The following is a 13488-nucleotide window of genomic DNA, read 5'->3' on the forward strand; positions in this document are numbered from 1 at the left end:
AAACGTAAAGATCAAAGGTTTATATACTTAGAAACTACAGGCTGGTTTCAACATATTTCTATTGAAATATATAATCTGATTTTCCAGGGTAGTGTGGCTCATTAAGACAAGTGGTAATTGTATAAAACCTGTATTTGGGAGAAGAGGTGCTAAAATATTTCTCCTAACATCTTTCCTTTATTATAATACCCTGCATTTGGTATCAGCATACTGATGGCGGCAGTATCTTTTAGAAAAATAAATGAGTTTGAAGAAAGTAAAGGAAAAATAAATTAACTTGGCTACCTCTATTGATGAAGGAAAAAAAGGCATCAAAAATGTGAAAAGGACAAAACTCTAATGAAACTATCTAGTCTAATATGTGAAAAAAAAAATTTATTTACATACTCTACATCATTGCTCCACCACACTTACTGACTTATGCTTAATAAGTATAACACTAGCCGAAGTAATCATCATCTAGAGAGTAGGAAGAATTTCTAGACTGAGAGGATCTTCAAAAATTAAATGTTTATTAAAAATTTTAAAAACATATTCACTTCGACTCAACCTATGTTGGGGTCCAAGTGCAGTGGCTCACGCCTGTAATCCCAAAACTTTAGGAGGCAGAGGCAGGCAGATCACTTGAGGCCAGGAGGTCAGCATCAGTCTGGCCAACATAGTGAAACCCTGTCTCTACTGAAAATACAAAAATTAACCAGGTGTGGTGTCACACAACTGTAATTCCAGCTACTGGGAGGCCGAGGCATGAGAATTGCTTGAACCTAGGGAAGGAAATTGCAGTAGGGCAAGATCACACCACTGCATTCCAGCCTGGGTGATGGAGAAAGTATTTTTTTTCTGTTTAAAAAAATATGTAGGGCCGGGCGCGGTGGCTCAAGCCTGTAATCCCAGCACTTTGGGAGGCCGAGGCGGGTGGATCACGAGGTCAAGAGATCGAGACCATCCTGGTCAACATGGTGAAACCCCGTCTCTACTAAAACTACAAAAAATTAGCTGGGCATGGTGGCACGTGCCTGTAATCCCAGCTACTCAGGAGGCTGAGGCAGGAGAATTGCCTGAACCCAGGAGGCGGAGGTTGCGGTGAGCCGAGATCGCGCCATTGCACTCCAGCCTGGGTAACAAGAGCGAAACTCCGTCTCAAAAAAAAAAACACTTAAAAGATATGTAAACAAAATAAAAGCAAGCTATGTTGGGATTAGCAGTTATTTGTTGGCTCTAACTTGTAAGTGTACTTACTGCAGCCATATAATGTATCTATATGTCAGACATTAGATTTACATAGTTTGCTATTTCTGTCATGCTGAAAGAATAAACTGTATTTCCTACCCTTGTGTTTTCTAATCATGCCCAATGTGTGGGTCAGAGGTACAGCAATTCTCCTGAGACTACATACTTCTTGCAGAAACTTAGAAAGTACTGTGTTTAAATACACTACATGGAGTGGCTCATTTGAAATCAGGTCCAATTATTAAGCACCTCTAGAACTGCTGCCTCGTTCTTTACAATTATGTGCTTTCCCCTCTTCTGTCTCTAACTTAGGGCAAGGAACCATTTGGCTTAATCCACTAGAGAAACACCCATGTGTATAACCACATACCACATCTCCCATTTATGGTATAAACCCATTTCCAGAAGACTTAAGGTTTCTTATTTCCTCCATTGTACAAAAGACAGATTCTTCCTACAAACTATGTAAAATATTCAGAGCTTTTTTTTTTTTTTTTTTGAGATGGAGTTTCACTCTTGCTACCCAGGCTGGAGTGCAATGGCGCGATCTCGGCTCACCGCAACCTCCGCCTCCTGGGTTCAGGCAATTCTCCTGCCTCAACCTCCTGAGTAGCTGGGATTACAGGCACACGCCACCATGCCCAGCTATTGTTATTTTTGTATTTTTAGTAGAGACGGGGTTTCACCATGTTGACCAGGATGGTCTCGATCTCTTGACCTCGTGATCCACCAGCCTCGGCCTCCCAAAGTGCTGGGATTACAGGCGTGAGCCACCGCGCCCGGCAATATTCAGAGCTTTTACAAGTCAGAATGAATGACAGAATTGTTATAATGCTGATAAATTTTTATTTGGTATACTTTCTTCTAGTCATCTATTTACTTTCAATTTATGACACAGAATAAACTAAATACAGTCAATTTCTATTTTTATTATATGCCTTTAATTCCAGATAATGGAACATTTCAGAGTATGGATCACCATACCACTGTGAACAACTTAGATAATACTAAAGAATCAGACATTTAAAAGCGAATCTCAATTATGTGACACAAAATAGGCACTTAGAGCTTTTTTTCCAATAAAAGAATAAATGAGCACAAAGACATTAAGGCCACATTCATATAGAGAGCTTCAGATGTTTTAATTTTTGCTTCTAGACGAGGCCACACATGACTGCAGCTATCTGTATAACAGCTGTAGTATTTGTACAATAAATTTTTATTGTATAAATACAATAATTTTATTATGCAAATACAATAATTGTATTGTACAAATACTATGTAGTATTTTTCAAATACTATGTACAAATACTATGTAGTATTTGTACAACAGCTGTAGTATTTGTACAAAAAATAAAACTTAATCCTTCAATTCCATATATATAATTACTGACAATATATAAAATGTAAGTTTGAGATCAAGACACTTAGTCAACAAAAAATACCTAACTCAATGAATAATTCTTCATTTATAATAAGAACCTTAGTTCTCTATTAGCAAATCCACAAATAGCTGCTCTAACAGAAAACTGGGGAGGAAGAAAATAAGAGCCAAAATACATGCCGAACATTAATCTCTGATATGCCACTCCCTTGAAAAAATATTTTTTTGGAGATACGGAAATTCCTGTGATCATAAACCACTGGTTTTGTGTATCACAGAGTTTATATATTTAAATATAGTGGCAATTTCAGATTATAAAATTAAATGTAAAAATTAGATAAAACGTAAGATAAAGGTAAATAAAACATAAACATTAGTGGAAGAAAAGCAGCTGACTTTTAATTCAGAAACAGGTAGCAGATAGGAAGACATTGCGAAATAGCAGGTACAACAAAATCTATATCTCACTTTATAATGTACTAAGAAACACACTATTATACATGTATGTGTGTATAAAATATATAATTATACATGTATAATGGTGTATGTAATCATATTACATAGTTGAGGTGTAGGCCTAACTCATTCTTTTTGATTGACCATGACTGATGACAATTCTATTAAACATCAGAAGGAAAATGGACATATTTAATCCATGAAGTAGATAATTCACTCATATTTAGAAGTTCCCTGACTTATGAAAACTCCCAACTTAAAGAACTTTCCTATGCTCAGGAGGCTGAGGCAGGACTGCCTGAGCCCAACAGGTTGCTGTGTAATATGGCTGCACCTGTGAACAGCCACTGCACTCCAGCCTGGGCAATATAGGGAGATTTTGTCTTTAAAAAATATTTAAGAAAAAAAACTTTTCTAGGCAGCCTAGAACAAAAGTCAGTCAACTCTGCCCACAATTAAATATGGCATCTTATGTTGACTTAATATTACTTTGGAATTGGTGAACAAATGAGTCATAAGATAGTCTCTCTAAAGCTACATGCTAATTACCAAGCAGGCAACATTTGACTAAACATTACAACCTGGTGGGGGGTCGGGGGGAGGCACTCATTCTGGCTCTTGTCTTAGAACTCTTACTTATGAATATGTATATTCATCTCAAGATGAAAACAGAATAAGTATTTCACTAAGACTTAATTTTATAAATATAACTTCACAAGAGTTTTCTAGGTGTTAAAATCTGGAAGGTTTTAATAATAGATAGGAATCTGTTATTAATTTAAGTTTTACTCAAGTATTTGAACACCCAACACCAAAGGAAATGTCATATAAGAGAGAAGAGAAATAATTAAACTGCTCACACTAAGCCTATTATGAATTCGTTGGGGGCAGTGAGGGAATAAGGGGAACACATAAGAAAAAGAAACACTGTATATAATCCAATATTCAAGTAAATGGCAGGTATCCTCCGATGTTAATCCCCCTCTCTGTCTTCTGACTATGCTTGCATTTCAGTCTGTCAGTCTCTGGCTCTAGTTGAGTTTGTCCTTTGTTCTTTCACTTTCTGACTGTCCTTTTCTATGATTCCATCCTCCTGTTTTCCTCTCCTTCACTTTGCCTCTGGTTTCCACACAGGCATGTGGGAAAACCTCATTCAGTTAAAAGGCACAAATGAGAGCCTTCAAGCATCCAAGTGCTTGTGAAAGTACTTCTTGAGTGTCCACATTGTCACAGATATTTCATATATTGTATATGGATGAACACACGGATATAGTGAAACTAAGTGCTTTCTGCATTGTGCAATACACCTAAAAAGAAATAAGCAAACTGAGAAAAACTACTTCTAGAGCAAAATAATATAGAAACACTTTATAGTGAATATTACTGTTAAGTATCCCTTATTTTTTCCAGCTGTAGCCACAATGGAATATAATCAGTTTTGAAGCTATTACTTAATATGATAATTCTTTAACATCGAAATAAAAACACAAAACCACAAGCCACCCCTTATATTTAACTTTTACCCATTGTTAAGGACTATTTGAATGAGAAGCATTAAATAGATGGTAGTTTCCATAAGCTTCCAATTTTTGTCACCAGATGATATAAAAGTGAAATACAGGCCACATTCATATTACTCTGAAGTACAATTGACCCTCCATAACTGTGGTTTCCAAACCCATGGGTTCAACCTACCACGGATCAAAATAGAGGGAAAAAAAACATCCTACAAAGTTCCAAAAAAAAACCAAACTTTAATTTGCCATGTGCAGAGTACTGTGTTCAATCATGCATGAATGAAATGATGTGTAGGCACTGTGTTAGGCATTACAAGTAATCTAGAGATGATTTAAAGTATATGGGAGGATGTGTGCAGGCTACATGCAAATATAGTCATACATTGTTAGGCAATTTCCACATTGTGGGAACTTCATAGAATGTACTTACACAAACCTAGCATACAAACCTGTACAGTATGTTACTATACTGTAGATAATTGTAACACAGAGTATTTATGTATCTAAACGTAGAAAAAGTATACTAAAAACATAGTCTTATAATCTTATATGAGACCACTGTCATATATACATTCCATCTTTTTTTTGGGGGGGGGGGGCCAGGGGGGACAGGGTCTTGCTCTGTTGCCCAGGCTGGAGTGCAGTGGTGCAATCATGGCTCATTGCAGCCTCAACCACCCCAGCTTAAGTGATGCTCCCACCTCAGCTTCCCAAAGTGCTAGGATTACAGGAGTGAGCCACTGTGCCCAGCTGTGCATTTTGTCACTGATCGAGAAGTTATTATGTAGCATATGACTTTACTATGCTATTTTACATAAGGGATGTGCACATCTGTGAATTTTGGTATCCATGGAAGGGTCCTGGAACCAATCCCTGACAGGTATACCTAGGGAAAATTGTAATTCTCTTCTAGAAATTTGCAATTATGTATATGTGAGTAGAATTTCTTTCCCAACTACATCTTGTTGTAGGTAAATATCTTAGCTGATATTACGAATCCACTTTTGGTGTAAGAGCCATAACTGCATTTTGACAATTCTTAGAAATGGCCAAAATTACAAGTAACTACTAAATTACACATTGGGTTACACAAATTACCCGCAATGACTGTCACATAAAACATATATTTCTACAAGTCTTTTAAAAATGAAGGAATACATGTTCTCTCATTTCCTCTTAAAGGGTACTCACTTCTGAAATGTACAAATGAGATCAATAAGCTTATACATAAAGCTAAGACATGCAGTGAGGACAAAGGATGCCTTTATGCTCACTAATCCTTTTTTTTTTTTTTTTTTTTTTTTGAGACAGTCTCGCTCCATCGCCAGACGCCAAGACTGGAGTGCAGTGGCCCAATCTTGGCTCACTGCAACCTCCGCCTCCTGGGTTCAAGCAATTTTCCTGCCTCCGCCTCCTGAGTAGCTGAGACTACAGGCGCGTGCCACCACGCCCACCTAATTTTTGTATTTTTAATAGAGACGGGGTTTCACCATGTTGGCCAGGATGGTCTCGATCTCTTGACCTCGTGATCTGCCCGCCTCAGCCTCCCAAAGTGCTGGGATTATAGGCGTGAGCCACCGGGCCTAGCCTAAACTCACTAAACTTTAAAGAAGCACACTAATACAGCTAAAACATTCAGCCCATTTTACCTGAGACAAAAGAAAGTAAATGACTTACTATTACTGTTGCTTTGCAACTTCAATTTACTTTTTTCTTTGGCACTCCTGCTGAGAACTCCATTGGGTTTCAAATCTTCTTCTATTTCACCTTTTCTCTTCTGCAAATCATTTTGCTTCTTTTTGTAAGTTGGCTTAGGTTGCCTTTTAGTCCTTTGCTCTGACTTGCTTTCACTTTCATCTGAGTCTCCACTTTCAGAGCCAGATTCATAAGTTCTTTTGGCTTTTCTCCTATTGACTTTATCATCTTTTATATATTTATCAACTATGATCTTACTATCCACACTATTTTGTATATCACTAGATGTAGAGGCTATTAAGTTGACAGAACATGGCTTAATAATTTCTGATACGGAATTCCCTGAATTTTCCATTTTATTAGTATTTTTATCTTCTTCTGAATGTCTGGTGAGCCAGGCCTTTTTCAGTTTAGTATGGTAGTTTGGTTGACTTGTCTGGGAAGCTTGCCCATTTCCTACAGAGTTTGCTTTGTTAATTGTACTACAGATTACAGTGCTATCCAGAGGAAGGGAGGCTGAAGATGTCTGATTTTTTACAGCATTAGACTCAGTCTCACTAACGTTACTACTTTTATACTGAGCTGCAGCCAATGCTGCCTTGTGCTTTTTCAAATGGATAAAATCAGTTGTGCCTGATAACCCAGAACTGGGTTGAACAACACTTCCTGTCTTACTACTGGCTAATATAACTGGAGCTGTGGTGCTGACCTTGCATTCTTGTGTTTGAGCCACTGGCTGACTGACACTTTTTGAAGATGTACATTCTGATGATGTAGAGGCCAAAATGGTATTTGATAAAGATGAAGTTACTTCTGAACCACCCCAGCTGGAAACACTGGTAGTAGCGGCAACAGATGTGATTACATCCGTTTTGGTATTACACATTGTATTTACAGCAGACATGACTGAACTGGGAACACTGCCCTGTGAGACAGCCTGAAAGTTTTTTTCAGATTTTATGTGAACACTGTCTGAATTCACATTTGGCAAAATGATTCTTCCAGTTTCTCCAGCTTCTGCTGGTTTGAGGCAATCTGTTTTATGTGCCCCAGCTGAAGATCTTTCACTAACTCGATCTTTAGAAGCTAACTGCATTGCTGGCATACTATCAGTTTTTGTACTAGAAGATGGACGCACAATGACAGATGCCATAGCAGCCTGTAACTTTCCGCTGCTTTTCTCCACATGCCATTCGGTTTTCTCTTTGCTGAGGTTATTATTAGGTCTCCACATCTCTGTCAAACTCTGTTCTGAAGAACTCTTAAAATTTGCCTGAGAGTCTTTTGGCTCGGGTATTAGAGTTGGAGGCTTCTGTGATTCTTGAACTTTCCCACCAGCATTTACTGGCATCACTGGAGTTAAAGTTGGAGGGGAAAGGCTACTATAGCTGCCTTCCTTTCTTTCCAGGCTGTGATGGATTGGTGGGTGAAATACTGGTGCTCTATGTAATGCAGGCATACTGCGGAGTGTATTTGTAGAAGAAACTGTCAAATGGGTAGGACTCCTACAATCATTTCTGAAGGCTGTTACTGAGTGAGATGCAATCTGATGCGGAAGCTGCTCTGGTATCTTGCCTACTAAACCTTCACTTTCTGGTTGGTGTTTAATCAAAGGTGGAGGCTTTGAAAGAGATGTTATAAATGAAGTCAGAGTTTGAGGATTAGCTGCTGCAACTGCAAGGGCATTACTCTGTTTATCACTGTAAATATTTGAAACTTCTTTGGATGGGTAAGATCTTGGTGGTTCATTGACCACACTATTAGACAATGTAGTGAAATAGTTACTTTGGGGTAAACTCTGAGGCACTGAGTGCTTCATTTTATAAAGATCTGATACTGAGCGTTCTACATCTGTATCTTGTTTGATGACATGGCTTTTAGGACTGGAAGATGATGATGCCACTCTAGAATAATTCTCTCTTTCACCCTCAAGTCCCTTGATTTTAGTTGTAAAGGGAGCAACATCAATACTTTCTTGAAGAATTCGACGGTGTTCCTCTTTGTATTTGTTTAATCTCTCTCCAGTCTCCTGGGGTGGCCTCTGTAACTGATTTAATACTGGATCCACAAAATGCCTGTGTAAGTGACAATCTTTCCCAGTCTGTGACCGATTTAGATCCAGGTCATTTTTTGTTGATGTGGATGCAACAGACCGTAGTGGTTCCATAAAAGCTTTCCTTTCTAATTCTCTGTAAAGAAAATACACAAAGATTTCTGTAACTACTTTTTCTTGAAAAATAAAAAGATAGCTTCTGTGCAGTATCATTCTATTATGAAAGTAAAAGACAACTTTGCATGTACTCTAATATTATATACATTCGAAGAAATATCAAAACAGAACAAAGCCTAATCTTAAGATATGTTAACTTAAAATTAACTGTTTAAAATGTGAATTAAGAAAAATTATGAAAAACAAGGTATTCATAATTTTTAAGCATTAGTGAACTTACTCCTTATGATGATCTGCTAAAGTTTTTGTCAATGGTGGACTGGAATGGGCTGTAATTTTAAGAGGCCGATGAGGCTCTGCACTGGAAGGTCTGACAGGAATGTGACTAAGTAATCCAATACCATCTGCTGAGGTCACAGGGGTGGGCTGATGTAGCCAAGGACTGGGAGAATTCTATTGAAAAAACAACAACAACAACCTAGACTTCAGTTACTAGAAAAAGCTAAACATTGTGTCACAGTAGAACTGGGTATGATTTTGGTGGTTTATTAGTTCATTCAAATAGCAGTTTATTTGGGAAACTTGTAACTTTTTCTAAATACATCTTCTGAGAAATATTCAGATAAATAACATAATTATATAGATTTTTCCATATCCTATAAAGAAGTAATCAGTATTAGAGAATAATTTATTGTCTTCTTACTAAAAACAGATCTTAAAATCAGTGCCTTTAACTTAGTATAAATGCCGTATACAGAACCTAGCTTACATGATTTCCTAAGATTCTAACAGCAAAAGAATATGTTGCTAATAGCCAAAAACAATTACTAAAATACATTTCACCAGAAATAGAAATTATAATCAAATGCATTTGTCATTTTTGTCATAAAAAATAACTAGCTTTTCCAATGTAATAATGCATTGACAATTGGCAGATAATTACATTTAAAAACCCAAAAGCACTCCTCATTTCACTCTTAAGCTATAAACATGGTTGGACCATTAAACTTGGGAGGGGTAGAGGTCTAACAAAGTTAATTTTATACATCAATATGCTGCCTGTCTCATAACTGAATATAAGGTGACAGCAACCTCTACACTGAGACATACAGTTATCTGATTACATGCTTACAGTTTCTATACTGTGACTCACTGACATTCTTCCAGAACATGTTTTATGAGTTTGTTAATAGGATGACAGTCAAATAGCAGGAAAATACAACCTCCTTTGTATTTCCTCTAATTTATTCCCTAACAAGGGAATACATTTTATTTCTCAAACTAATGCAAAAGCAATATATCACACAAAAAATAAACTGCTATGAAATTAAAAACATACACTATAGCCATAAACCCCATACAAGAGAAAAATACATATATATACACATACAGATCAAGTATGTGTCTCAAACAGCCTCAGTTCTACAAGATCCAGGAATCTTAAACAGCAATCAATTACAGCAGTGACAACAAAGTTTTGCTCCATAAAATACCATTCAAAATTATTTCTTAATAATAGTGTCTTATGCTTGTATTGTTTCTTCATTTTTGGTCACAATAGTAGGGGGTAAGAGATTTTCATTTTTTACTCAAAATGTTATTCAAATTTACTCCTTTATGTTATGATTTTATATAACAAATGGAAATCCGATAAACTTGTTTTTAGGTGAACACATCTATGACCAGTTAATAAAATATTTTATTTACTTATAAACACAGAGGCTAGACAGTCATGGTCTAAGTCCATATACATGTGACACTTACTGAGTAATGCTCCCTTCCAAGCCATTTTTAAGTTACTTAAACCTGTTTTCCAGAGTTTGGATGTTAAGGAAAAAGACACAAATCTGTTAGCCAGCTCTTGGCTCCCCTGTGTTCCTCTAGCTAGCCTATCTTTGTGCAGCTGTAGCTACATTAACGTCATGAGAGTGAAGGGTCAGAATAAAAATGTGAGTGCAATAATAAAAATAGAAACCTTGAATGAAAAATGTGAGCGCACTTGGGCCACCAGGCCTGCCTTCTATTCTGGTAAAGAGGATAATATAGTGATTAGTGATTCTTCACTGAGTTTGACTATGTAACGTACAGGTTCTAGTATGATTCTCATCTACCAAAAGAACAATGGAACCCTCTAAAATGGTAATGGGAAGCTTGTGATCAATGGAAGCACAATTCTGGAACTGAGATCTTGTCAACCTCAAATGTGGTGATGCTGGTGCAGAATAAACTGTGGGGATCACTGGTAAGACCTCAATAAAGGCCAAAGATTATATGAAAGTGGAGCCAAAAGGAGTCCATATTGCAAAGGAGTAAACCACAGGAAACATCTTTCAAAATTGTTAGACGTGTGTCTTGCATCATCAATCACTTGGTGCCACTTATCATCAAAGTTCATCTATCACATATATGGCTGGGCATGGTGGCTCATGCCTGTAACTCCAGCATTTTGGGAGGCCAAAGCGGGTGGATCACTTGAGGTCAGGAGTTTGAGACAAGCCTGGCCAACATGATCAAACCCTGTCTGTATTAAACACACCAAAAAACCAGCTGGGTGTGGTGATACACACCAGTAGTCCCAGCTACTCAGGAGGCTAAGGCAGGAGAATCACTTGAACCCAGGAGGTGGAGCTTGCAGTGAACTGAGATCATACCACTGTACTCCAGCCCAGGCAACAGAGCAAGACTCCATCTCAAAAAAAAACAATAAAAAAGTTCATCCATCACAACATGGTAATGATAGACTCATGGCCACAGTCTACCCAAAACAAAATGGTTCCTCTGAAAAACTTGGCATGATGAACACCATGCTTTTACGTACTGGCATCGCTAATGTTATATGTAAAAAATATTATCCCTGAGTAAAAGAGAAAGTCATTAGAATTGTCTTCTTAATCACCACCCCCAACTGTGATCTCACTTAACTTCAGAAAGCCTGAGAAGATGATATTAAAGTGTTAAAAAACACCCAGGTGAGGCAGAGGTTGCAGAGAGCAGAGATCATGCCAATGCACTCCAGCCTGCGCGACAGAACAAGACACTTTCTCAAAAAAAAAACAACACCCATGTTCACTCTAGCATTATTCACCATAGCCAAGAAGTGAAAGCAAGTATCCACTGAAAGATGAATGGATAAAGAAAATAGGGCACATACATACAGTGGAATATTATACAGCCTTAAATAAGAAAAAATCCTGTCACATGTTGCAACATGGATGAGCCTCAAGAATATTGTACTAAGCTACATAAGCCAGTAACAAAAGGATAGATATTCTATGATTCTACTCTGAGAAAGTATCAAAGTCATGAAAACCACAGAAACAGAAGAAAGGGGGTTGCCAAGTGCTGGTGGGGAAGGGGAATTAATGTTTAATGTCTACAGTTTCCGTTTTACCAAATGAAAAAGTTCTAGAGACCTGCTGCCCAATGTGAACATACTTAACACTACGAATTGTACACTTAAAAATGATTAAAATGGTACATTTAATGTAATGTATGTGTGTATGTTTTAACCACAAAAACAAACACAGTGTTAAAAAGGGATTCTGGGAGATACTTGAAGAGCTTCCTAGGAAGTACAAAGGATAAGGTTGTCTCCTGGGAGTTCAAAAGTGATATCCATTTTTCCTTTTTTTTTTCTGAGACAGAGTCTTGCCCCATCACCCAGGCTGGAGTGCAATGTGCGATCTTGGCTCGCTGCAACCTCCGCTTCCCAGATTCAAGTATTTCTCCTGCCTCCGCCTCCCAAGTAGCTGGGACTATAGATGCATGCCACCCCGCCTGGCTAAATTTTTGTATCTTTAATAGAGATGGGGTTTCGCCATGATGGCCAGGCTGGTCTCAAGCTCCTGACCTCGTGATCTGCCTGCCTCGGCCTCCCAAAGTGCTGGGATTACAGGCATGAGCCACTGTCCCCGGCCCCACTTTTCCATTTTTTATATTGGGGCTGGTATTCCTCTCAACAACCATTTTTTAGTATAAAAATGAATTTGTGATAGAAACCACATAGCTCATGTAGTTAGAGCCTTATACCACTACCTTTAGGAATACTGTGTTAGGCAGATAAAATCTCAGCTGTAGCTTTACCCCCAAATACTGGGAATCTGCAACCCTGAGCACTCTTAAGAGAACAAGGGAGTTTAAAGAGTCAAACATTGTACTATGCCATTAATATACGAATACAGATCTGGAGAATATAACAATTTGTTTTCAAGAATAATTTGGCTGGGTACAGTGGCTCACGCCTATAATCCCAGCATTTTGGAGGCCAAGGTGGAACATCTGAGGTCGGGAGTTCGGGACCAGCCTGACCAATGTGCAGAAACCCCATCTCTACTTAAAAACAACAACAACAACAACAAACCAGTATTACTAGCCAGATCATCTGTCAAATTCTATTTGACTAGATGGTGCATGCCTGTAATCCCAGCTACTCTGGAGGCTGAGGCAAGGAGAATTGCTTGAACCTGGGAGGCGGAGGTTGCAGTGAGCTGAGATCACGCCATTGCCCTCCAGCCTGGGCAACAAGAGCAAAACTCCAACTCAAAAAAAAAAAGAATAATTTGATAATATATACCAAAAGCCTCACAATTTTATATAAATTTTAGAAATTTCACTTCTGGGAATTTGGCTGAGCAAACAACTATGAAAACATACCAAAAATTTAAATCTATAATAAATAAATATTACAATCCAAAAAGTTTTACTTCTTTAAACTAACTCATTTTCTTTCTTTTTTTTTTTGGACAGAGTTTCTCTCTTATTGCCCAAGCTGGAGTGCAATGGCACAAGCTCAGCTCACTGCAACCTCCGCCTCCCAGGTTCAAGCAATTCTCCTGCCTCAGCCTCCCAAGTTGCTGGGATTACAGGCATGAGCCACCACACCCAGCTAGTTTTTTGTATTTTTAGTAGAAACGGATATTAGCCAAGCTGGTCTCAAAATCTTGACCTCAGGTGCTGTGATTACAGGCGTGAGCCACCACTCCCAGCCTAAACTAACTCTTTATACAAATAAATAGGCTTTTCTGAGGTTTCAGCTG

At 38.0% G+C, this 13488-nt stretch overlaps 1 protein-coding gene across 8 annotated transcripts in view; it reads right to left on the reverse strand.

Annotated features, from left to right (window-relative positions):
* The window catches only part of JMJD1C (jumonji domain containing 1C), a 352145-nt gene that overhangs the window by 34573 nt on the left and 304084 nt on the right, over nucleotides 1-13488 (reverse strand). For all 8 annotated transcript variants that reach the window (XM_032252654.1, XM_032252661.1, XM_032252659.1 and 5 more), the window contains 2 exons: nucleotides 8733-8905; nucleotides 6265-8471 (listed from right to left, as the gene is read on the reverse strand). In XM_032252654.1, the coding sequence (XP_032108545.1) occupies nucleotides 6265-8471; nucleotides 8733-8905 (2380 nt within the window). The remainder of the gene's footprint in view (nucleotides 1-6264; nucleotides 8472-8732; nucleotides 8906-13488) is intronic.

The sequence above is a fragment of the Sapajus apella genome, unplaced genomic scaffold (assembly GCF_009761245.1).
Source record: "Sapajus apella isolate SASKATOON/1434 unplaced genomic scaffold, GSC_monkey_1.0 scaffold78, whole genome shotgun sequence".
NCBI classification, from domain to species: domain Eukaryota; kingdom Metazoa; phylum Chordata; class Mammalia; order Primates; family Cebidae; genus Sapajus; species Sapajus apella.